We start from the raw sequence: 27,231 nt of genomic DNA, 5'->3' as shown, positions 1-27,231 counted from the left end.
GTACCCTTCACCCCTACCTACATGTACCCTTCACCCCTACCTACATGTACCCTTCACCCCTACCTACATGTACCCTTCACCCCTACCTACATGTACCCTTCACCCCTACCTACATGTACACATTACCTCAACTAACCTGTACCCTTCACCCCTACCTACATTTTTATTTTATTTTACCTTTATTTAACCAGGCAAGTCAGTTAAGAACAAATTCTTATTTTCAATGACGGCCTAGGAAAAGTGGGTTAACTGCCTGTTCAGGGGCAGAACGACAGATTTGTACCTTGTCAGCTTGGGGGTTTGAACTCGCAACCTACAGGTTACTAGTCCACCGCTCTAACCACTAGGTTACCCTGCTGCCCCACATGTACACATTACCTCAACTAACCTGTACCCTTCACCCCTACCTACATGTACCCTTCACCCCTACCTACATGTACCCTTCACCCCTACCTACATGTACCCTTCACCCCTACCTACATGTACCCTTCACCCCTACCTACATGTACCCTTCACCCCTACCTACATGTACCCTTCACCCCTACCTACATGTACACATTACCTCAACTAACCTGTACCCTTCACCCCTACCTACATGTACCCTTCACCCCTACCTACATGTACACATTACCTCAACTGTGATGTGGTGTGTGTACTGACCAGTGTGTGTGTGATGCAGTGTGTGTACTGACCAGTGTGTGTGTGATGCAGTGTGTGTGTACTGACCAGTGTGTGTACTGACCAGTGTGTGTGTGATTCAGTGTGTGTGTGATGCAGTGTGTGTACTGACCAGTGTGTGTGTCCTGACCAGTGTGTGTGTGATGCAGTGTGTGTACTGACCAGTGTGTGTGTGTGATGCAGTGTGTGTACTGACCAGTGTGTGTGTACTGACCAGTGTGTGTGTGATGCAGTGTGTGTGTACTGACCAGTGTGTGTACTGACCAGTGTGTGTGTGATTCAGTGTGTGTGTGATGCAGTGTGTGTACTGACCAGTGTGTGTGTCCTGACCAGTGTGTGTGTGATGCAGTGTGTGTACTGACCAGTGTGTGTGTGATGCAGTGTGTGTACTGACCAGTGTGTGTGTGATGCAGTGTGTGTACTGACCAGTGTGTGTGTGATGCAGTGTGTGTACTGACCAGTGTGTGTGTGATGCAGTGTGTGTACTGACCAGTGTGTGTGTGATGCAGTGTGTGTACTGACCAGTGTGTGTGTGATGCAGTGTGTGTACTGACCAGTGTGTGTGTGTGATGCAGTGTGTGTACTGACCAGTGTGTGTGTGTGATGCAGTGTGTGTACTGACCCGTGTGTGTGTACTGACCAGTGTGTGTGTGATGTGGTGTGTGTACTGACCAGTGTGTGTGTGATGTGGTGTGTGTACTGACCAGTGTGTGTGTGATGCAGTGTGTGTACTGACCAGTGTGTGTGTGATGCAGTGTGTGTACTGACCAGTGTGTGTGTGATGCAGTGTGTGTACTGACCAGTGTGTGTGTACTGACCAGTGTGTGTGTGATGCAGTGTGTGTACTGACCCGTGTGTGTGTACTGACCAGTGTGTGTCCTGACCAGTGTGTGTGATGCAGTGTGTGTGTGATGCAGTGTGTGTCCTGACCAGTGTGTGTGTACTGACCAGTGTGTGTGTGATGCAGTGTGTGTACTGCCCAGTGTGTGTGTGATGCAGTGTGTGTACTGACCAGTGTGTGTGTGATGCAGTGTGTGTACTGACCAGTGTGTGTGTGATGCAGTGTGTGTACTGACCAGTGTGTGTGATGCAGTGTGTGTCCTGACCAGTGTGTGTGTCCTGACCAGTGTGTGTCCTGACCAGTGTGTGTGATGCAGTGTGTGTCCTGACCAGTGTGTGTGATGCAGTGTGTGTCCTGACCAGTGTGTGTGATGCAGTGTGTGTGTCCTGACCAGTGTGTGTCCTGACCAGTGTGTGTGTGATGCAGTGTGTGTCCTGACCAGTGTGTGTGTGATGCAGTGTGTGTCCTGACCAGTGTGTGTGTGATGCAGTGTGTGTACTGACCAGTGTGTGTGATGCAGTGTGTGTCCTGACCAGGGTGTGTCCTGACCAGTGTGTGTGTCCTGACCAGTGTGTGTGTGATGCAGTGTGTGTCCTGACCAGTGTGTGTCCTGACCAGTGTGTGTACTGACCAGTGTGTGTGTCCTGACCAGTGTGTGTGATGCAGTGTGTGTGTACTGACCAGTGTGTGTACTGACCAGTGTGTGTGTGATTCAGTGTGTGTGTGATGCAGTGTGTGTACTGACCAGTGTGTGTGTCCTGACCAGTGTGTGTGTGATGCAGTGTGTGTACTGACCAGTGTGTGTGTGATGCAGTGTGTGTGTACTGACCAGTGTGTGTACTGACCAGTGTGTGTGTGATTCAGTGTGTGTGTGATGCAGTGTGTGTACTGACCAGTGTGTGTGTCCTGACCAGTGTGTGTGTGATGCAGTGTGTGTACTGACCAGTGTGTGTGTGATGCAGTGTGTGTACTGACCAGTGTGTGTGTGATGCAGTGTGTGTACTGACCAGTGTGTGTGTGATGCAGTGTGTGTACTGACCAGTGTGTGTGTGATGCAGTGTGTGTACTGACCAGTGTGTGTGTGTGATGCAGTGTGTGTACTGACCCGTGTGTGTGTACTGACCAGTGTGTGTGTGATGTGGTGTGTGTACTGACCAGTGTGTGTGTGATGTGGTGTGTGTACTGACCAGTGTGTGTGTGATGTGGTGTGTGTACTGACCAGTGTGTGTGTGATGCAGTGTGTGTACTGACCAGTGTGTGTGTGATGCAGTGTGTGTACTGACCCGTGTGTGTGTACTGACCAGTGTATGTGTGATGTGGTGTGTGTACTGACCAGTGTGTGTGTGATGTGGTGTGTGTACTGACCAGTGTGTGTGTACTGACCAGTGTGTGTGTGATGCAGTGTGTGTACTGACCCGTGTGTGTGTACTGACCAGTGTGTGTCCTGACCAGTGTGTGTGATGCAGTGTGTGTGTGATGCAGTGTGTGTCCTGACCAGTGTGTGTGTACTGACCAGTGTGTGTGTGATGCAGTGTGTGTACTGCCCAGTGTGTGTGTGATGCAGTGTGTGTACTGACCAGTGTGTGTGTGATGCAGTGTGTGTACTGACCAGTGTGTGTGTGATGCAGTGTGTGTACTGACCAGTGTGTGTGATGCAGTGTGTGTCCTGACCAGTGTGTGTGTCCTGACCAGTGTGTGTCCTGACCAGTGTGTGTGATGCAGTGTGTGTCCTGACCAGTGTGTGTGATGCAGTGTGTGTCCTGACCAGTGTGTGTGATGCAGTGTGTGTGACCAGTGTGTGTCCTGACCAGTGTGTGTCCTGATGCAGTGTGTGTCCTGACCAGTGTGTGTGTGATGCAGTGTGTGTCCTGACCAGTGTGTGTGTGATGCAGTGTGTGTACTGACCAGTGTGTGTGTCCTGACCAGTGTGTGTGTGATGCAGTGTGTGTCCTGACCAGTGTGTGTCCTGACCAGTGTGTGTCCTGACCAGTGTGTGTACTGACCAGTGTGTGTACTGACCAGTGTGTGTGTGATGCAGTGTGTGTACTGACCAGTGTGTGTACTGACCAGTGTGTGTACTGACCAGTGTGTGTACTGACCAGTGTGTGTGTCCTGACCAGTGTGTGTGTGATGCAGTGTGTGTACTGACCAGTGTGTGTGTCCTGACCAGTGTGTGTACTGACCAGTGTGTGTGTGATGCAGTGTGTGTACTGACCAGTGTGTGTGTGATGACCAGTGTGTGTACTGACCAGTGTGTGTACTGACCAGTGTGTGTGTCCTGACCAGTGTGTGTGTGATGCAGTGTGTGTACTGACCAGTGTGTGTGTGATGACAGTGTGTGTCCTGACCAGTGTGTGTGTGATGCAGTGTGTGTACTGACCAGTGTGTGTGTCCTGACCAGTGTGTGTACTGACCAGTGTGTGTGTGATGCAGTGTGTGTCCTGACCAGTGTGTGTGTCCTGACCAGTGTGTGTACTGACCAGTGTGTGTGTACTGACCAGTGTGTGTGTGATGCAGTGTGTGTACTGACCAGTGTGTGTGTACTGACCAGTGTGTGTACTGACCAGTGTGTGTGTGATGCAGTGTGTGTACTGACCAGTGTGTGTGTCCTGACCAGTGTGTGTACTGACCAGTGTGTGTATGACCAGTGTGTGTACTGACCAGTGTGTGTACTGACCAGTGTGTGTACTGACCAGTGTGTGTACTGACCAGTGTGTGTGTGATGCAGTGTGTGTACTGACCAGTGTGTGTGTGATGCAGTGTGTGTACTGACCAGTGTGTGTGTGATGCAGTGTGTGTACTGACCAGTGTGTGTGTGATGCAGTGTGTGTACTGACCAGTGTGTGTGTGATGACCAGTGTGTGTACTGACCAGTGTGTGTGTGATGACCACTGACCAGTGTGTGTGTGATGCAGTGTGTGTACTGACCAGTGTGTGTGTGATGCAGTGTGTGTGTCCTGACCAGTGTGTTGTGTGTGATGCAGTGTGTGTACTGACCAGTGTGTGTGTGATGCAGTGTGTGTACTGACCAGTGTGTGTGTGATGCAGTGTGTGTACTGACCAGTGTGTGTGTGATGCAGTGTGTGTCTGACCAGTGTGTGTGTGATGCAGTGTGTGTGTCCTGACCAGTGTGTGTACTGACCAGTGTGTGTCCTGACCAGTGTGTGTGTGATGCAGTGTGTGTGTCCTGACCAGTGTGTGTACTGACCAGTGTGTGTGTCCTGACCAGTGTGTGTGTGATGCAGTGTGTGTGTCCTGACCAGTGTGTGTACTGACCAGTGTGTGTGTCCTGACCAGTGTGTGTGTGATGCAGTGTGTGTGTCCTGACCAGTGTGTGTGTGATGCAGTGTGTGTCCTGACCAGTGTGTGTGTGATGCAGTGTGTGTACTGACCAGTGTGTGTCCTGACCAGTGTGTGTGTGATGCAGTGTGTGTCCTGACCAGTGTGTGTGTGATGCAGTGTGTGTACTGACCAGTGTGTGTGCTGACCAGTGTGTGTGTCCTGACCAGTGTGTGTATGCAGTGTGTGTACTGACCAGTGTGTGTACTGACCAGTGTGTGTGTGATGCAGTGTGTGTACTGACCAGTGTGTGTACTGACCAGTGTGTGTGTGATGCAGTGTGTGTACTGACCGGTGTATCTCTGCAGTGTATTTGGGGATGTTGAGCAGCAGACTGCTTCTCTCCAACAGCACCAACACCAGCTGGGCCAGCAACCTCTCATCTGATACCTACACACACACACACACACACACACACACACACACACACACACACACACACACACACACACACACACACACACACACACACACACACACACACACACACACACACACACACACACACACACAATCTAAGCTGTACTTATATACACAAAATACATGTTTTATCTCTGACTTATTGTGGTTGTAGCCTGTGTGTGTGTGTGTGTGTGTGTGTGTGTGTGTGTGTGTGTGTTACCGTGGTAACTGTGTTGAAGTAGACATGCAGCAGCACTGGAACACTTTGAGCTGATTGGATGACTCTGGACCAATCAGCTGCCTCCATCAGCAGGTCATGGAGCACACTCAGTCTATCCATGGTATCACCTGGGGAGAAATACAGTTATATTACAGTATTGGCATTACAGTATTGGCATTACAGTAGTAGTGATATTACAGTAGTAGTGATATTACAGTAGTGGCATTACAGTATTGGCATTACAGTAGTGGCATTACAGTAGTGGCATTACAGTAGTAGTGATATTACAGTAGTAGTGATATTACAGTATTGGCATTACAGTAGTGGTATTACAGTAGTAGTGGTATTACAGTAGTAGTGGTATTACAGTAGTAGTGGTATTACAGTAGTGGTATTACAGTAGTGGTATTACAGTAGTAGTGGTATTACAGTAGTAGTGATATTACAGTAGTATTAGTGTTACAGTAGTTGTGGTATTATAGCATTACAGTAGTAATATTACAGTAGTGGTATTATAATATTACAGTAGTGGAATTATAGTAGTACAGTAGTAGTGATATTACAGTAGTAGTGGTATTATAGCATTACAGTAGTAATATTACAGTAGTGGTATTATAATATTACAGTAGTTTGTGACATTACCAGACCCTGCCTCCCCTCTCAACAGGAACAGGAAGAGGCCTCTATGGGCGGGGCTTCGGAAAGCTTCCAGCGATGACAGACCACGCCCCCCTGGCTCAGACACAGGGAAGCATGCAGACCTGACACGCACAGATCACCATGTTACATTTCTATATTGCTCTGATGTTTCTCTGAAATGCTTCTAGGAACATTGTGTATGTCATCAACGTAGAATACACTACGTATGTATTGTGTATGTCATCAACGTAGAATACACTACATATGTATTGTGTATGTCATCAACGTAGAATACACTACGTATGTATTGTGTATGTCATCAACGTAGAATACACTACGTATGTATTGTGTATGTCATCAACGTAGAATACACTACGTATGTATTGTGTATGTCATCAACGTAGAATACACTACGTGTGTATTGTGTATGTCATCAACGTAGAATACACTACGTATGTATTGTGTATGTCATCAACGTAGAATACATTACAAGACATTTACTTTGTGCATGACACAAGTCATTTTTCCAACAATTGTTTACAGACAGATTAATTCACTGTATCACAATTCCAGTGGGTCAGAATTTTACATGCACTAAGTTGACTGTGCCTTTAAACAGCTTGGAACATTCCAGAAAATTACATGGTTTTAGAAGCTTCTGATTGACTCAGATTAGGTCAATTAGCCTATGAATGTACTTTGGTGCAAAAAGTGTACAAAAGTAACTATATCCACAGTAAAACGAGTCCTTTATCGACATAACCTGAAAGGCAGCTCAGCAAGGAAGAAGCCACTGCTATATCAACATAACCTGAAAGGCCGCTCAGCAAGGAAGAAGCCACTGCTATATCGACATAACCTGAAAGGCCGCTCAGCAAGGAAGAAGCCACTGCTACATCAACATAACCTGAAAGGCAGCTCAGCAAGGAAGAAGCCACTGCATCAACATAACCTGAAAGGCAGCAAGGAAGAAGCCACTGCTAATCAACTGAAAGGCCGCTCAGCAAGGAAGAAGCCACTGCTATATCAACATAACCTGAAAGGCAGCTCAGCAAGGAAGAAGCCACTGCTATATCAACATAACCTGAAAGGCCGCTCAGCAAGGAAGAAGCCACTGCTATATCAACATAACCTGAAAGGCCGCTCAGCAAGGAAGAAGCCACTGCTATATCAACATAACCTGAAAGGCAGCTCAGCAAGGAAGAAGCCACTGCTATATCAACATAACCTGAAAGGCCGCTCAGCAAGGAAGAAGCCACTGCTATATCAACATAACCTGAAAGGCCACTCAGCAAGGAAGAAGCCACTGCTATATCGACATAACCTGAAAGGCAGCTCAGCAAGGAAGAAGCCACTGCTACAAAACCACCAGATAAAAGCCAGACTACGGTTTGCAACCTCACATGGGGACAAAGATCGTACTTTTTGGAGAAATGTCCTCTGGTCTGATAAAACAAAAATAGAACTGTTTGGCCACAATGACCATCGTTATGTTTGGAGGAGAAAGGGGGAGGCTTGCAAGCCGGGGAACACCATCCCAACCGTGAAGCACGGGGTGGTAGCATCATGTTGTGGGGGTGCTTTGCTGCAGGAGGGACTGGTACACTTCACAAAATAGATGGCAACATGAGGATGGAATATTATGTGGATGTATTGAAGCAACATCTCAAGACATCAGTCAGGTAGATAAAGCTTGGTGGTAAATGGGTCTTCCAAATGGACAATGACCCCAAGCATACTTCCAAAGTTGTGGCAAAATGGCTTAAGGACAACAAAGTCAAGGTATTGGAGTGGCCATCACAAAGCCCTGACCTCAATCCCAGAGAAGATTTGTGGGTGAGCAAGGAGGCCTACAAACCTCACACAGTTACACCAGCTCTGTCAGGAGGAATGGGCCAAAATTCACCAAACGAACTGTGGGACGTTTGTGGAAGGCTACCTGAAATGTTTGACCCAAGTTAAACAATTTAAAGGCAATGCTACCAAATACTAAATGAGTGTATGTAAACTTCTGACCCACTGGGAATGTGATGAAATAAATTAAAGCTGAAATAAATAATTACTACTAAATAAATACTATTATTCTGGCATTTCACATTCTTAAAATAAAGTGGTGATCCTAACTGACCAAAGACAGGGAATTTTTACTAGGATTAAATGTCAGGAATTGTGAAAAACTAAGTTTAAATGTATTTGGCTAAGGTGTATGTAAACTTCAGAGTTCAACTGTATAAGCATTCTATCTCTACGTGTGTGTGTGTGTGTGTGTGTGTGTGTGTGTGTGTGTGTGTGTGTGTGTGTGTGTGTGTGTGTGTGTGTGTGTGTGTGTGTGTGTGTGTGTGTGTGTGTGTGTGTGTGTGTGTGTGTGTGTGTACCTGAGCTGCAGGGTGAGAGCAGCAGTGAGACAGGGCAAGTCCAGTAGAGAGTGCAGCAGCTCAACTGCAGTCCCAGCCGTGACCAGAGAGGGCAGCACATCCACATAGTCAGATACCAGGCCTGGACTGTCCCACGCTAGGAACTACAACACATCACATAGTCAGATACCAGGCCTGGACTGTCCCACGCTAGGAACTACAACACATAGTCAGATACCTGGCCTGGACTGTCCCACGCTAGGAACTACAACACATAGTCAGATACCAGGCCTGGACTGTCCCACGCTAGGAACTACAATACATCACATAGTCAGATACCAGGCCTGGACTGTCCCAGGGAACCTGGACTGGCCTCCCACGCTAGGAACTACAACACATAGTCAGATACCAGGCCTGGACTGTCAGATACAACACATAGGATACCTGGACTGTCCCACGCTAGGAACTACAATCCATCACATAGTCAGATACCTGGCCTGGACTGTCCCACGCTAGGAACTACAACACATCACATAGTCAGATACCTGGCCTGGACTGTCCCACGCTAGGAACTACAACACATCACATAGTCAGATACCTGGCCTGGACTGTCCCACGCTAGGAACTACAACACATCACATAGTCAGATACCAGGCCTGGACTGTCCCACGCTAGGAACTACAACACATAGTCAGATACCAGGCCTGGACTGTCCCACGCTAGGAACTACAACACATAGTCAGATACCAGGCCTGGACTGTCCCACGCTAGGAACTACAACACATCACATAGATACCAGGCCTGGACTGTCCCACGCTAGGAACTACAACACATCACATAGATACCAGGCCTGGACTGTCCCACGCTAGGAACTACAACACATCACATAGTCAGATACCTGGCCTGGACTGTCCCACGCTAGGAACTACAACACATAGTCAGATACCTGGCCCGGACTGTCCCACGCTAGGAACTACAACACAGAGTCAGATACCAGGCCTGGACTGTCCCACGCTAGGAACTACAACACAGAGTCAGATACCAGGCCTGGACTGTCCCACGCTAGGAACTACAACACATCACATAGTCAGATACCTGGCCTGGACTGTCCCACGCTAGGAACTACAACACATCACATAGTCAGATACCAGGCCTGGACTGTCCCACGCTAGGAACTACAACACATCACATAGTCAGATACCTGGCCTGGACTGTCCCACGCTAGGAACTACAACACATCACATAGTCAGATACCAGGCCTGGACTGTCCCACGCTAGGAACTACAACACAGTAAGATACCTGGCCTGGACTGTCCCACGCTAGGAACTACAACACAAAGTCAGATACCTGGCCCGGACTGTCCCACGCTAGGAACTACAACACAGTCAGATACCAGGCCTGGACTGTCCCACGCTAGGAACTACAACACAGAGTCAGATACCAGGCCTGGACTGTCCCACGCTAGGAACTACAACACATCACATAGTCAGATACCTGGCCTGGACTGTCCCACGCTAGGAACTACACATCACATAGTCAGATACCAGGCCTGGACTGTCCCACGCAGGAACTACAACACATCACATAGTCAGATACCTGGCCTGGACTGTCCCACGCTAGGAACTACAACACATCACATAGTCAGATACCTGGCCTGGACTGTCCCACGCTAGGAACTACAACACATAGTCAGATACCAGGCCTGGACTGTCCCACGCTAGGAACTACAACACATCACATAGTCAGATACCTGGCCTGGACTGTCCCACGCTAGGAACTACAACACATAGTCAGATACCTGGCCTGGACTGTCCCACGCTAGGAACTACAACACATCACATAGTCAGATACCAGGCCTGGACTGTCCCACGCTAGGAACTACAACACATAGTCAGATACCTGGCCTGGACTGTCCCACGCTAGGAACTACAACACATCAGATACAGGCCTGGACTGTCAGATACCTGGCCTGGACTGTCCCACGCTAGGAACTACAACACATCACATAGTCAGATACCTGGCCTGGACTGTCCCACGCTAGGAACTACAAACACATCACATAGTCAGATACCAGGCCTGGACTGTCCCACGCTAGGAACTACAACACATCACATAGTCAGATACCAGGCCTGGACTGTCCCACGCTAGGAACTACAACACATCACATAGTCAGATACCAGGCCTGGACTGTCCCACGCTAGGAACTACAACACATCACATAGTCAGATACCAGGCCTGGACTGTCCCACGCTAGGAACTACAACACATCACATAGTCAGATACCTGGCCTGGACTGTCCCACGCTAGGAACTACAACACATAGTCAGATACCTGGCCTGGACTGTCCGGGAACTGTGGCCTGGACTGTCCCACGCTAGGAACTACAACACATAGTCAGATACCAGGCCTGGACTGTCCCACGCTAGGAACTACAACACAGAGTCAGATACCAGGCCTGGACTGTCCCACGCTAGGAACTACAACACATCACATAGTCAGATACCTGGCCTGGACTGTCCCACGCTAGGAACTACAACACATCACATAGTCAGATACCAGGCCTGGACTGTCCCACGCTAGGAACTACAACACATCACATAGTCAGATACCTGGCCTGGACTGTCCCACGCTAGGAACTACAACACATCACATAGTCAGATACCAGGCCTGGACTGTCCCACGCTAGGAACTACAACACATAGTCAGATACCTGGCCTGGACTGTCCCACGCTAGGAACTACAACACATAGTCAGATACCTGGCCTGGACTGTCCCACGCTAGGAACTACAACACAGTCAGATACCAGGCCTGGACTGTCCCACGCTAGGAACTACAACACAGAGTCAGATACCAGGCCTGGACTGTCCCACGCTAGGAACTACAACACATCACATAGTCAGATACCTGGCCTGGACTGTCCCACGCTAGGAACTACAACACATCACATAGTCAGATACCAGGCCTGGACTGTCCCACGCTAGGAACTACAACACATCACATAGTCAGATACCTGGCCTGGACTGTCCCACTAGGAACTACACACACATCACATAGTCAGATACCAGGCCTGGACTGTCCCACGCTAGGAACTACAACACACATAGTCAGATACCTGGCCTGGACTGTCCCACGCTAGGAACTACAACACATCACAGTCAGATACCTGGCCTGGACTGTCCCACGCTAGTCAGAACTGGACACAACACATAGTCAGATACCAGGCCTGGACTGTCCCACGCTAGGAACTACAACACATCACATAGTCAGATACCTGGCCTGGACTGTCCCACGCTAGGAACTACAACACATAGTCAGATACCTGGCCTGGACTGTCCCACGCTAGGAACTACAATACATCACATAGTCAGATACCTGGCCTGGACTGTCCCACGCTAGGAACTACAACACATGGACTGTCCCACATACAACACAGTCAGATACCTGGCCTGGACTGTCCCACGCTAGGAACTACAACACATCACATAGTCAGATACCTGGCCTGGACTGTCCCACGCTAGGAACTACAACACATCACATAGTCAGATACCTGGCCTGGACTGTCCCACAACTAGGAACTACAATACATCACATAGTCAGATACCTGGCCTGGACTGTCCCACGCTAGGAACTACAACCATCACATAGTCAGATACCAGGCCTGGACTGTCCCACGCTAGGAACTACAACACATCACATAGTCAGATACCAGGCCTGGACTGTCTGCCACGCTAGGAACTACAACACATCACATAGTCAGATACCTGGCCTGGACTGTCCCACGCTAGGAACTACAACACATCAGTCAGATACCTGGCCTGGACTGTCCCACGCTAGGAACTACAACACATCACATAGTCAGATACCAGGCCTGGACTGTCCCACGCTAGGAACTACAACACATCACATAGTCAGATACCAGGCCTGGACTGTCCCACGCTAGGAACTACAACACATCACATAGTCAGATACCAGGCCTGGACTGTCCCACGCTAGGAACTGGACAAGGAACACAATCACATAGTCAGATACCAGGCCTGGACTGTCCCACGCTAGGAACTACAACATAGTCAGATACCTGGCCTGGACTGTCCCACGCTAGGAACTACAACACATCACATAGAGATACCAGGCCTGGACTGTCCCACGCTAGGAACTACAACACATCACATAGGCCTCAGGAACTACAACACAGTCAGATACCAGGCCTGGACTGTCCCACGCTAGGAACTACAACACATCACATAGTCAGATACCAGGCCTGGACTGTCCCACGCTAGGAACTACAACACAGTCAGATACCAGGCCTGGACTGTCCCACGCTAGGAACTACAACACATCACATAGTCAGATACCAGGCCTGGACTGTCCCACGCTAGGAACTACAACACATAGTCAGATACCTGGCCTGGACTGTCCCACGCTAGGAACTACAACACATAGTCAGATACCTGGACTGTCCCACGCTAGGAACTACAACACATCACATAGTCAGATACCAGGCCTGGACTGTCCCAGGCTAGGAACTACAACACATCACATAGTCAGATACCAGGCCTGGACTGTCCCACGCTAGGAACTACAACACATCACATAGTCAGATACCAGGCCTGGACTGTCCCACGCTAGGAACTACAACACATCACATAGTCAGATACCAGGCCTGGACTGTCCCAAGCTAGGAACTACATCACATAGTCAGATACCAGGCCTGGACTGTCCCACGCTAGGAACTACAACACATCACATAGTCAGATACCTGGCCTGGACTGTCCCACGCTAGAAACTACAACACATAGTCAGATACCTGGCCCGGACTGTCCCACGCTAGGAACTACAACACATAGTCAGATACCAGGCCTGGACTGTCCCACGCTAGGAACTACAACACAGTCAGATACCAGGCCTGGACTGTCCCACGCTAGGAACTACAACACATCACATAGTCAGATACCAGGCCTGGACTGTCCCACGCTAGGAACTACAACACATCACATAGTCAGATACCTGGCCTGGACTGTCCCACGCTAGGAACTACATCACATAGTCAGATACCAGGCCTGGACTGTCCCACACTAGGAACTACAACACATAGTCAGATACCTGGCCTGGACTGTCCCACACTAGGAACTACAACACATAGTCAGATACCTGGCCTGGACTGTCCCACACTAGGAACTACAACACATAGTCAGATACCAGGCCTGGACTGTCCCACGCTAGGAACTACAACACATAGTCAGATACCTGGCCTGGACTGTCCCACGCTAGGAACTACAACACATCAAATCAAATCAAATTTTATTTGTCACATACACATGGTTAGCAGATGTTAATGCGAGTGTAGCGAAATGCTTGTGCTTCTAGTTCCGACAATGCAGTGATAACCAACAAGTAATCTAACTAACAATTCCAAAACTACTGTCTTATACACAGTGTAAGGGGATAAGGAACATGTACATAAGGATATATGAATGAGTGATGGTACAGAGCAGCATACAGTAGATGGTATCGAGTACAGTATATACATATGAGATGAGTGTGTAGACAAAGTAAACAAAGTGGCATAGTCAGATACCTGGCCTGGACTGTCCCACGCTAGGAACTACAACACATCACATAGTCAGATACCTGGCCTGGACTGTCCCAGGCTAGGGAAGTAGTGTGTTACCCTGAGCAGGCTAGGGAAGTAGTGTGTGTTACCTTGAGCAGGCTAGGGAAGTAGTGTGTGTTACCTTGAGCAGGCTAGGGAAGTAGTGTGTGTTACCTTGAGCAGGCTAGGGAAGTAGTGTGTGTTACCTTGAGCAGGCTAGGGGAAGTAGTGTGTGTTACCTTGAGCAGGCTAGGGAAGTAGTGTGTGTTACCTTGAGCAGGCTAGGGAAGTAGTGTGTGTTACCTTGAGCAGGCTAGGGAAGTAGTGTGTGTTACCTTGAGCAGGCTAGGGAAGTAGTGTGTGTTACCTTGAGCAGGCTAGGGAAGTAGTGTGTGTTACCTTGAGCAGGCTAGGGAAGTAGTGTGTGTTACCTTGAGCAGGCTAGGGAAGTAGTGTGTGTTACCTTGAGCAGGCTAGGGAAGTAGTGTGTGTTACCTTGAGCAGGCTAGGGAAGTAGTGTGTGTTACCTTGAGCAGGCTAGGGAAGTAGTGTGTGTTACCTTGAGCAGGCTAGGGAAGTAGTGTGTGTTACCTTGAGCAGGCTAGGGAAGTAGTGTGTGTTACCTTGAGCAGGCTAGGGAAGTAGTGTGTGTACAGTGGTACAGAGGAGTGGAGCTGCAGCTGATTGGCTCTGATGAAGGACAGCGTCTCGTGGGCCAGATAGGGGTCGTTGAAACACTCTGCTGGGAGAACACCAAACACACACCTCCACACACACTCACTGTCCACCGCTGCAGTCTCCCCTACACACACACACACACACACACACACACAGTAAGTACACACGAGCTCTATCCTCCACACGTGCACACACACACCTCCTCACCGTGGTTCAGGTAGAACTGAGCGATGGGCAGGAGGACTCTGCTGCAGGACAGGTCAGAGTTCAGACGGCCGAACAGTGACTTAACACACGGGAACGCACGATACACACACCCTCGTCCTCCACACACACACCGTCCAGGATACGCACCGCCTCCACCAAGCACTGACACACACACACACACACACACACACACACACACACACACACACACACACACACACACACACACACACACACACACACACACACACACACACACACACACACACACACACACACACACACACACACACACACACACACACACACACACACACACGCACACACACACACACACGCACACACAGAGAGAGACAGGGTTACTACAGCAGTATAACTGTGTGTGATTGTAGGGGACAGGGTTACTACAGCAGTATGACAGGGTTACTACAGCAGTATGACAGGGTTACTACAGCAGTATGACAGGGTTACTACAGCAGTATGACAGGGTTACTACAGCAGTATGACAGGGTTACTACAGCAGTGTGACAGGGTTACTACAGCAGTGTGACAGGGTTACTACAGCAGTGTGACAGGGTTACTACAGCAGTATGACAGGGTTACTACAGCAGTATGACAGGGTTACTACAGCAGTGTGACAGGGTTACTACAGCAGTGTGACAGGGTTACTACAGCAGTGTGACAAGGTTACTACAGCAGTATGACAGGGTTACTACAGCAGTATGACAGGGTTACTACAGCAGTATGATCAGCAGTATGACAGGGTTACTACAGCAGTATGACAGGGTTACTACAGCAGTATGACAGGGTTACTACAGCAGTATGACAGGGTTACTACAGCAGTATGACAGGGTTACTACAGCAGTGTGACAGGGTTACTACAGCAGTATGACAGGGTTACTACAGCAGTATAACTGTTCTAGGCCCTCTCCTATTCTCGCTATACACCAAGTCACTTGGCTCTGTCATAACCTCACATGGTCTCTCCTATCATTGCTATGCAGACGACACACAATTAATCTTCTCCTTTCCCCCTTCTGATGACCAGGTGGCGAATCGCATCTCTGCATGTCTGGCAGACATATCAGTGTGGATGACGGATCACCACCTCAAGCTGAACTTAGCAAGACGGAGCTGCTCTTCCTCCCGGGGAAGGACTGCCCGTTCCATGATCTCGCCATCACGGATGACAACTCCATTGTGTCCTCCTCCCAGAGCGCTAAGAACCTTGGCGTGATCCTGGACAACACCCTGTCGTTCTCAACTAACATCAAGGCAGTGGCCCGTTCCTGTAGGTTCATGCTCTACAACATCCGCACTGAGATACGACCCTGCCTCACACAGGAACTGGCGCAGGTCCTAATCCAGGCACTTGTCATCTCCCGTCTGGATTACTGCAACTCGCTGTTGGCTGGGCTCCCTGCCTGTGCCATTAAACCCCTACAACTCATCCAGAACGCCGCAGCCCGTCTAGTGTTCAACCTTCCCAAGTTCTCTCACGTCACCCCGCTCCTCCGCTCTCTCCACTGGCTTCCAGTTGAAGCTCGCATCCGCTACAAGACCATGGTGCTTGCCTACGGAGCTGTGAGGGGAACGGCACCTCAGTACCTCAGGCTCTGATCAGGCCCTACACCCAAACAAGGGCACTGCGTTCATCCACCTCTGGCCTGCTCGCCTCCCTACCACTGAGGAAGTACAGTTCCCGCTCAGCCCAGTCAAAACTGTTCGCTGCCCTGGCTCCCCAATGGTGGATTCAACAGAACAAACTCCCTCACGACGCCAGGACAGAGGAGTCAATCACCACCTTCCGGAGACACCTGAAACCCCACCTCTTTAAGGAATACCTAGGATAGGATAAAGTAATCCTTCTCACCCCCCTTAAAAGATTTAGATGCACTATTGTAAAGTGGCTGTTCCACTGGATGTCATAAGGTGAATGCACCAATTTGTAAGTCGCTCTGGATAAGAGCGTCTGCTAAATGACTTAAATGTAAATGTAAATGTATGACAGGGTTACGACAGCAGTATGACAGGGTTACTACAGCAGTGTGACAGGGTTACTACAGCAGTATGACAGGGTTACTACAGCAGTATGACAGGGTTACTACAGCAGTATGACAGGGTTACTACAGCAGTATGACAGGGTTAGGGTTACTACAGCAGTATGACAGGGTTATAACAGTGTGACAGGGTTACTACAGCAGTATGACAGGGTTATAGTACTGACAGGGTTACTACAGCAGTATAACTGTGTTGTGATTGTAGGGGAAAAGTTGTAGCTCACTGCTTTCTGTAGCTCTGTGTCTGTTCTCTTCAGCGCCTCTGAAACAGAAGAAAACAGTCTTTACTGTTCAACACAGGGTTAGGGTTAACACAGGGACACTGGGATTTCCAGATTCAACAGATTCATCACTGGGACACTGGGATTTTCATCACTGGGAGATTAATCACTGGGACACTGGGATTTACAGATTCAACACAGGGACACTGGGATTTCACACTGGGATTTCCACAGATTCAACACAGGGACACTGGGATTTACAGATTCAACACTGGGATTTACAGATTCATCACAGGGACACTGGGATTTACAGATTCAACACTGGGATTTACAGATTCAACACAGGGACACGGGGATTTACAGATTCAACACAGGGACACTGGATTTACAGATTCAACACAGCGACACTGATTTACAGATTCAACACAGGGACACTGGGATTTACAGATTCAACACTGGGACACTGGGATTTACAGATTCAACACTGGGACACTGGGATTTACAGATTCAACACTGGGACACTGGGATTTACAGATTCGACACTGGGATTTACAGATTCAACACAGGGACACTGGGATTTACAGATAGGGTCAACACTGGGATTTACAGATTGAACACAGGGACACACTGGGATTTACAGATTCAACACAGGGACACTGGGATTTACAGATTCAACACAGGGACACTGGGATTTACAGATTCAACACAGGGATTTACAGATTCAACACAGGGACACTGGGATTTACAGATTCAACACTGGGATTTACAGATTCAACACTGGGACACTGGGATTTACAGATTCAACACAGGGACACTGGGATTTACAGATTCAACACAGGGACACTGGGATTTACAGATTCAACACCAACACAGGGACACTGGGATTTATACAGATTCAACACTGGGATTTACAGATTCAACACAGGGACACACTGGGATTTACAGATTCAACACAGGGACACTGGGATTTACAGATTCAACACAGGGACACTGGGATTTCCAGATTCAACACAGGGACACACTGGGATTTCCAGATTCAACACAGGGACACTGGGATTTACAGATTCAACACAGGGACACTGGGATTTACATACAGATTCAACACAGGGGACATTCAACACTGGGATTTACAGATTCAACACTGGGATTTACAGATTCAACACTGGGATTTATACTGTAGATTCAACACTGGGATTTCCATACAGATTCCAACACAGGGACACTGGGATTTACAGATTCAACACAGGGACACTGGGCTTTTCAGATTCAACACAGGGACACTGGGTAGGGGTTACCAGATTCAACCATACTGGTGTATTACAGATTGAACACAGGGACACACTGGGATTTACAGATTGAACACAGGGACACTGGGCTTTCCATACTGTAGATTCAACACAGGGACACTGGGCTTTCCATACTGTAGTGTATTCCATACTGTAGTGTAGGGACCATACTGTAGCTTTTCCATACTGTAGTGTAGGGGTTAGGGTCCATACTGTACAGGGAGGGTCCATACTGGGCTTTCCATACAGTGTAGGGGTTCCATACTGTAGTGTAGGGTTAGGGATACTGTACTAGGGTTTCCATACAGTGTATTCAACTGTAGTGTAGGGGTTACCATAAAACATTTGTAGGGGTTAGGGTCCATACTTTGTAACCATACTGTAGTTAGGGTCCATACTGTAGTGTAGGGTCCATACTGTAGTGTAGGGGTTAGGGTCCATACTGTAGTGTAGGGGTTAGGGTCCATACTGTAGTGTAGGGGTTAGGGTCCATACTGTAGTGTAGGGGTTGTAGGGTCCATACTGTAGTGTAGGGGTTAGGGTCCATACTGTAGTGTAGGGTCCATACTGTAGTGTAGGGGTTAGGGTCCATACTGTAGTGTAGGGGTTCGGGTCCATACTGTAGTGTAGGGGTTAGGGTCCATACTGTAGTGTAGGGGTTAGGGTCCATACTGTAGTCCATACTGTAGTGTAGGGGTTAGGGTCCATACTGTAGTGTAGGGGTTGTAGGTCCATACTGTAGTGTAGGGGTTAGGGTCCATACTGTAGTGTAGGGGTTAGGGTCCATACTGTAGTGTAGGGGTTAGGGTCCATACTGTAGTGTAGGGGTTAGGGTCCATACTGTAGTGTAGGGGTTAGGGTCCATACTGTAGTGTAGGGGTTAGGGTCCATACTGTAGTGTAGGGGTTAGGGTCCATACTGTAGTGTAGGGTTAGGGTCCATACTGTTGTAGGGGTCCATACTGTAGTGTAGGGGTTAGGGTCCATACTGTAGTGTAGGGGTTAGGGTCCATACTGTAGTGTAGGGGTTAGGGTCCATACTGTAGTGTAGGGTCCATACTGTAGTGTAGGGGTTAGGGTCCATACTGTAGTGTAGGGGTTAGGGTCCATACTGTAGTGTAGGGGTTAGGGTCCATACTGTAGTGTAGGGGTTAGGGTCCATACTGTAGTGTAGGGGTTAGGGTCCATACTGTAGTGTAGGGGTTAGGGTCCATACTGTAGTGTAGGGGTTAGGGGTCCATACTGTAGTGTAGGGGTTAGGTCCATACTGTAGTGTAGGGGGTCCATACTGTAGGGGGTCCATACTGTAGTGTAGGGTTAGGGTCCATACTGTAGTGTAGGGGTTAGGGTCCATACTGTAGTGTAGGGGTTAGGTCCATACTGTTGTAGGGTCCATACTGTAGTGTAGGGGTTAGGGTCCATACTGTCCATACTGTAGTGTAGTGTTAGGGTCCATACTGTAGTGTAGGGGTTAGGGTCCATACTGTAGTGTAGGGTTAGGGTCCATACTGTAGTGTAGGGGTTAGGGTCCATACTGTAGTGTAGGGGTTAGGGTCCATACTGTAGTGTAGGGGTTAGGGTCCATACTGTAGTGTAGGGGTTAGGGTCCATACTGTAGTGTAGGGGTTAGGGTCCATACTGTAGTGTAGGGTCCATACTGTTAGGGTCCATACTGTAGTGTAGGGGTTAGGGTCCATACTGTAGTGTAGGGGTTAGGGTCCATACTGTAGTGTAGGGGTTAGGGTCCATACTGTAGTGTAGGGGTTAGGGTCCATACTGTAGTCCATACTGTAGTGGGGTTAGGGTCCATACTGTAGTGTAGGGGTTAGGGTCCATACTGTAGTGTAGGGGTTAGGGTCCATACTGTAGTGTAGGGGTTAGGGTCCATACTGTAGTGTAGGGGTTAGGGTCCATACTGTAGTGTAGGGGTTAGGGTCCATACTGTAGTGTAGGGGTTAGGGTCCATACTGTAGTGGGGTTAGGGTCCATACTGTAGTGTAGGGGTTAGGGTCCATACTGTAGTGTAGGGGTTACTGTAGGGTTAGGGTCCATACTGTAGTGTAGGGTTAGGGTCCATACTGTAGTGTAGGGGTTAAGGGTCCATACTGTAGTGTCCATACTGGGGGGTTAGGGTCCATACTGTAGTGTAGGGGTTAGGGTCCATACTGTAGTGTAGGGGTTAGGGTCCATACTGTAGTGTAGGGGTTAGGGTCCATACTGTAGTGTAGGGGTTAGGGTCCATACTGTAGTGTAGGGGTTAGGGTCCATACTGTAGTGTAGGGGTTAGGGTCCATACTGTAGTGTAGGGGTTAGGGTCCATACTGTAGTGTAGGGGTTAGGGTCCATACTATAGTGTAGGGGTTAGGGTCCATACTGGGCCATCATAATTTCTCCATTTTCTATCAGGTTTTGGATGTTCAAGTGAGTCCTTTTGATCCCAAACCATCAACTGGACGGTTAGGGTACATACTGCGGCCACTCTGTTCTATGAGGCAGTAGTGTAGGGGTAAGGGTGTAGGGTACATACTGTTCTGTGGTCACATCTGTTCTATGAGGCAGTAGTGTAGGGGTAGGGTAGGGTGTAGGGTACATACTGCGGTCACTCTGTTCTATGGGTCTAGGGTACATACTGCGGCCACTCTGTTCTATGAGGCAGTAGTGTTGGGGTTAGGGTGTAGGGTACATACTGCGGTCACTCTGTTCTATGAGGCAGTAGTGTAGGGTAAGGGTGTAGGGTACATACTGCGGTCACTCTGTTCTATGGGTCTAGGGTACATACTGCGGCCACTCTGTTCTATGAGGCAGTAGTGTTGGGGTTAGGGTGTAGGGTACATACTGCGGTCACTCTGTTCTATGAGGCAGTAGTGTAGGGGTAAGGGTGTAGGGTACATACTGCGGTCACTCTGTTCTATGGGTGTAGGGTACATACTGCGGTCACTCTGTTCTATGAGGCAGTAGTGTAGGGGTTAGGGTGTAGGGTACATACTGTAGCAGCCACTCTGTTCTATGAGGCAGTAGTGTAGGGGTTAGGGTGTAGGGTACATACTGCGGCCACTCTGTTCTATGAGGCAGTAGTGTAGGGTGTAGGGTACATACTGCGGTCACTCTGTTCTATGAGGCAGTAGTGTAGGGGTAATGAGGCAGGGTGTAGGGTACATACTGCGGTCACTCTGTTCTATGGGTGTAGGGTACATACTGCGGCCACTCTGTTCTATGAGGCAGTAGTGTAGGGGTTAGGGTGTAGGGTACATACTGCGGTCACTCTGTTCTATGAGGCAGTAGTGTAGGGGTTAGGGTGTAGGGTACATACTGTGGCCACTCTGTTCTATGAGGCAGTAGTGTAGGGGTTAGGGTGTAGGGTACATACTGCGGTCACTGTTCTATGAGGCAGTAGTGTAGGGGTTAGGGTGTAGGGTACATACTGTGGCCACTCTGTTCTATGAGGCAGTAGTGTTGGGGTTAGGGTGTAGGGTACATACTGCAGTCACTCTGTTCTATGAGGCAGTAGTGTAGGGGTTAGGGTGTAGGGTACATACTGCGGCCACTCTGTTCTATGAGGCAGTAGTGTAGGGTACATACTGCGGTCACTCTGTTCTATGAGGCAGTAGTGTAGGGGTAAGGGTGTAGGGTACATACTGCGGTCACTCTGTTCTATGGGTGTAGGGTACATACTGCGGCCACTCTGTTCTATGAGGCAGTAGTGTAGGGGTTAGGGTGTAGGGTACATACTGCGGCCACTCTGTTCTATGAGGCAGTAGTGTAGGGGTTAGGGTGTAGGGTACATACTGTCGGCCACTCTGTTCTATGAGGCAGTAGTGTAGGGGTGAGGGTGTAGGGTACATACTGCGGTCACTCTGTTCTATGAGGCGTTGGCAGTACTGGAAACTCTTCTCTCTCAGACGTTCTTTAGGAGGAAGGAGTCTGCCGGAGGACGACGTGGCTGATACCATGGAAACCACAGAGCCGTCCACCTCCGACCTGTCATCTGGGGCCACAGAGAGGTCAAGGGTTAGAGGTCAGGGGTGGACTAACCAGTTAAAGCAACACATTGTAAGATGAGCATTACACCAATGGAACAGATCCATGACATGTTTACATGTAGTAGTCAGCCAGTACAGTCAGCCAGTACAGTCAGTCAGCCAGTACAGTCAGTCAGCCAGTACAGTCAGTCAGCCAGTACAGTCAGTCAGCCAGTACAGTCAGCCAGTATAGTCAGCCAGTCAGTCAGTACAGTCAGTCAGTACAGTCAGTCAGTACAGTCAGCCAGTCAGTACAGTCAGTCAGTACAGTCAGCCAGTACAGTCAGCCAGTACAGTCAGCCAGTACAGTCAGTCAGCCAGTACAGTCAGCCAGTACAGCCAGCCAGTACAGCCAGCCAGTACAGTCAGCCAGTCAGTCAGTACAGTCAGTACAGTCAGCACAGTCAGTCAGCCAGTACAGTCAGTCAGCCAGTACAGTCAGTCAGCCAGTACAGTCAGCCAGCACAGTCAGCCAGTACAGTCAGCCAGTACAGTCAGCCAGTCAGTACAGTCAGCCAGTACAGTCAGTCAGCCAGTACAGTCAGTCAGCCAGTACAGTCAGCCAGTACAGTCAGTCAGCCAGTACAGTCAGCCAGTAGTCAGCCAGTACAGTCAGCCAGTACAGTCAGCCAGTACAGTCAGCCAGCCAGTACAGCCAGCCAGTACAGTCAGCCAGTACAGCCAGTCAGTACAGTCAGTCAGCCAGTACAGTCAGCCAGTACAGTCAGCCAGTACAGCCAGCCAGTACAGCCAGCCAGTACAGTCAGTCAGCCAGTACATTCAGCCAGTACAGCCAGCCAGTACAGTCAGCCAGCCAGTATAGTCAGCCAGTACAGTCAGCCAGCCAGTACAGTCAGCCAGTACAGTCAGCCAGCCAGTACAGTCAGCCAGTAGTCAGCCAGTACAGTCAGCCAGCCAGTACAGTCAGCCAGTACAGTCAGCCAGCCAGTACAGTCAGCCAGCCAGTAGTCAGCCAGTCAGCCAGTACAGTCAGTCAGCCAGCCAGTACTTAGCCAGTCAGCCAGTCAGTCAGCCAGCCAGTAGTCAGCCAACCAGTAGTCAGCCAGCCAGTAGTCAGCCAGCCAGTAGTCAGCCAGCCAGTACAGTCAGCCAGCCAGTACAGTCAGCCAGCCAGTACAGTCAGCCAGCCAGTACAGCCAGCCAGCACAGTCCGCCAGCCAGTACAGTGAGCCAGCCAGTACAGTCAGCCAGCCAGTACAGTCAGCCAGCCAATCAGTCTGCCAATCAGTCAGTTGGACAGCCAGTACAGTCAGCCAGCCAGCCAGCCAGTAGTCAGCCAACCAGTACAGTCAGTCAGCCTGTGGTCAGCCAGCCAGCCAATCAGTCTGCCAATCAGTCAGCTGGACAGCCAGCCAGCCAGCCAGCAAGTAGTCAGCCAGTCAACCAGTCAGCCAGCCAGCCAGCCAGTAGTCAGTCAGCCAGCTAATCAGTCTGCCAATCAGTCAGCAAGACAGCCAGTACAGTCAGTCAGTCAGTCAGTCAGCCAGCCAGCCAGCCAGGAAACAGTCAGCCAGCATGCGAGTCAGTCAGCTAGCCAGCCAGTCAGCTAGCCAATCAGCCAATCAGTCAGCCAGTACAGTCAGCCAGCCAGTACAGTCAGCCAGTACAGTCAGTCAGCCAGCCAGTACAGTCAGCCAGTACAGTCAGCCAGTACAGTCAGCCAGCCAGTACAGTCAGCCAGTACAGTCAGCCAGTACAGTCAGCCAGTACAGTCAGCCAGCCAGTACAGTCAGCCAGTACAGTCAGCCAGCCAGTACAGTCAGCCAGTACAGTCAGCCAGCCAGTACAGTCAGCCAGCCAGTACAGCCAGCCAGCACAGTCAGCCAGTACAGTCAGCCAGCCAGTACAGTCAGCCAGCCAGTACAGCCAGCCAGTACAGTCAGCCAGCCAGTACAGTCAGCCAGCCAGTACAGTCAGCCAGTACAGCCAGCCAGTACAGTCAGCCAGCCAGTACAGTCAGCCAGTACAGCCAGCCAGCCAGTACAGCCAGCCAGTACAGTCAGCCAGTACAGTCAGCCAGTACAGTCAGCCAGCCAGTACAGTCAGCCAGTACAGCCAGCCAGTACAGTCAGCCAGTACAGTCAGCCAGCCAGTACAGTCAGCCAGTACAGTCAGCCAGCCAGTACAGTCAGCCAGTACAGTCTGCCAGCCAGTACAGTCAGCCAGCCAGTACAGCCAGCCAGTACAGTCAGCCAGTACAGTCAGCCAGTACAGCCAGCCAGTAAAGTCAGCCAGTACAGTCAGCCAGTACAGTCAGCCAGCCAGTACAGTCAGCCAGTACAGTCTGCCAGCCAGTAGTCAGTCAGCCAGCCAGCCAGTACTCAGCCAGTCAGCCAGTACAGTCAGTCAGCCAGCCAGTACTTAGCCAGTCAGCCAGTACTCAGCCAGTCAGTCAGCCAGCCAGTAGTCAGCCAGCCAGTAGTCAGCCAACCAGTAGTCAGCCAGCCAGTACAGTCAGCCAGCCAGTAGTCAGCAGCCAGTACAGCCAGCCAGTACAGCCAGTACAGTCCGCCAGCCAGTACAGTCAGCCAGCCAGTACAGTCAGCCAGCCAATCAGTCTGCCAATCAGTCAGTTGGACAGCCAGTACAGTCAGCCAGTCAGCCAGCCAGTAGTCAGCCAACCAGTACAGTCAGTCAGCCTGTGGTCAGCCAGCCAGCCAATCAGTCTGCCAATCAGTCAGCTGGACAGCCAGTACAGTCAGCCAACCAGTACAGTCAGTCAGCCTGTGGTCAGCCAGCCAGCCAATCAGTCTGCCAATCAGTCAGCTGGACAGCCAGCCAGCCAGCCAGGAAACAGTCAGCCAGCATGCGAGTCAGTCAGCTAGCCAGCCAGTCAGCTAGCCAATCAGCCAATCAGTCAGCCAGTCACCTTACCATGGAAGAAGGAGAGACTGAGCTGGCAGACCAGAGGTACAGCCTAATATAACCCTCCATTCACATCAATGGAACCCCCCCCCCACACACACCTGCGTCTGTGCTGTTGTTGCCATCCGTTACATTGTGGTATGTGATCAGCCAATGGCGTAGCAGAGAGAAACTGTAGAGGTTCATCCATTGGTCGTCTGAGAAGGCTTGGCTGACACACAGCACTGTGAAGAAATCACCACACACACAGCCGTCCAGCTCCACCACCGGCCCCGGCTACACACACACACACACACACACACACACACACACACACACACACACACACACAATTTAGAAAAGACATTCAGAACATCCAGATGTTTCATTACAGTTCTGCATGTAAACATATGCAGTGATTTGATTGGTTTATTAGAGGTCACCTGACGTATTCGAGGGCCAGTGAAAAACCCTCCTGACGAAGCCACACCTCCCTGCTGAACACTGGCGTAGCGCAGCCAATCGACAAGCCTCTTACTGAGCAGGGTCACATGATCTACACACACACACACACACACACACACACACACACACACACACACACACACACACACACACACACACACACACACACACACACACACACACACACACACACACACACACACACACACACACACAACAAACTTTAGTCAGTTAGCAGACGTTCTTATCCAGAGAGACTAACAGTTACATTAACATGTTAAGACAACCACATATCACAGTAGTTAGTATATTCAGATAGCTAGGTGGGATAACCACATATCACAGTAGTTAGTATATTCAGATAGCTAGGTGGGACAACCACATAACACAGTAGTTAGTATATTCAGATAGCTAGGTGGGACAACCACATATCACAGTAGTTAGTATATTCAGATAGCTAGGTGGGACAACCACATAACACAGTAGTTAGTATATTCAGATAGCTAGGTGGGACAACCACATATCACAGTAGTTAGTATATTCAGATAGCTAGGTGAGACAACCACATATCACAGTAGTTAGTATATTCAGATAGCTAGGTGGGACAACCACATATTACAGGACACCTGGTGTCCCAGGTCTAAATCAGTCCCTGATTAGAGGGGAATCACCCACCTGTTGTCCCTTTCAGTCCCTGATTAGAGGGGAATCACCCACCTGGTGTCCCAGGTCTAAATCAGTCCCTGATTAGAGAGGAATCGCCCACCTGGTGTCCCAGGTCTAAATCAGTCCCTGATTAGAGGGGAATCACCCACCTGGTGTCCCAGGTCTAAATCAGTCCCCTTTGATGTTTGCAGAGAACGACAGACACACACAACAAGAGAGACTCACATAATCGCAAGCTCTTCTCACGCACAGATACACGCCTGTGTCCGTTTTACCTTCAGTAAGGCTCTCTGGGCAGTAGGTGATGATGGTGTTGAGAAGGGGCAGAGTGTGAAGGTGAGAGAGTATGACTGCTGGTCGTCCCTCCAAACTTCGAAGGAGGAGAGAGGAGAGAGCTGACAGGTCTTCTTTAGACTCTGCCTGAGACAGAGAGAAAGAGACAGAGAGACAGAGAGAAAGAGAGAAAGAGACAGAGACAGAGAGACAGAGAGAAAGAGACAGAGAGAAAGAGACAGAGAAAAAAGAGACAGAGACCGAGAAAGAGACAGAGACAGAGAGAAAAAGAGACAGAGAGACAGAGAAAAAAGAGACAGAGACCGAGAAAGAGACAGAGAGAAAGAGACAGAGAAAGAGACAGAGAGACAGAGAGACAAAGAGACAGAGAGACAAAGAGACAGGGAGAAAGAGACAGCGACAGAGA

At 49.6% G+C, this 27,231-nt stretch overlaps 1 protein-coding gene across 1 annotated transcript in view; it reads right to left on the bottom strand.

Annotated features, from left to right (window-relative positions):
• Positions 1-27,231, bottom strand: part of LOC124020993 (AP-5 complex subunit zeta-1-like) — a 61,300-nt gene that overhangs the window by 12,564 nt on the left and 21,505 nt on the right. Inside the window, 12 exon segments of the mRNA XM_046336309.1 lie at positions 5,151-5,248; positions 5,481-5,608; positions 6,123-6,241; positions 8,495-8,637; positions 14,689-14,867; positions 14,951-15,058; positions 15,061-15,112; positions 17,235-17,272; positions 22,361-22,501; positions 25,523-25,697; positions 25,844-25,956; positions 26,807-26,951. Of these exon segments, the coding sequence (XP_046192265.1) occupies positions 5,151-5,248; positions 5,481-5,608; positions 6,123-6,241; positions 8,495-8,637; positions 14,689-14,867; positions 14,951-15,058; positions 15,061-15,112; positions 17,235-17,272; positions 22,361-22,501; positions 25,523-25,697; positions 25,844-25,956; positions 26,807-26,951 (1,439 nt within the window).

The sequence above is a fragment of the Oncorhynchus gorbuscha genome, unplaced genomic scaffold (assembly GCF_021184085.1).
Source record: "Oncorhynchus gorbuscha isolate QuinsamMale2020 ecotype Even-year unplaced genomic scaffold, OgorEven_v1.0 Un_scaffold_1014, whole genome shotgun sequence".
Classification (NCBI taxonomy): Eukaryota; Metazoa; Chordata; class Actinopteri; order Salmoniformes; family Salmonidae; genus Oncorhynchus; species Oncorhynchus gorbuscha.
This window is presented reverse-complemented; position numbering and strand designations above follow the sequence as displayed.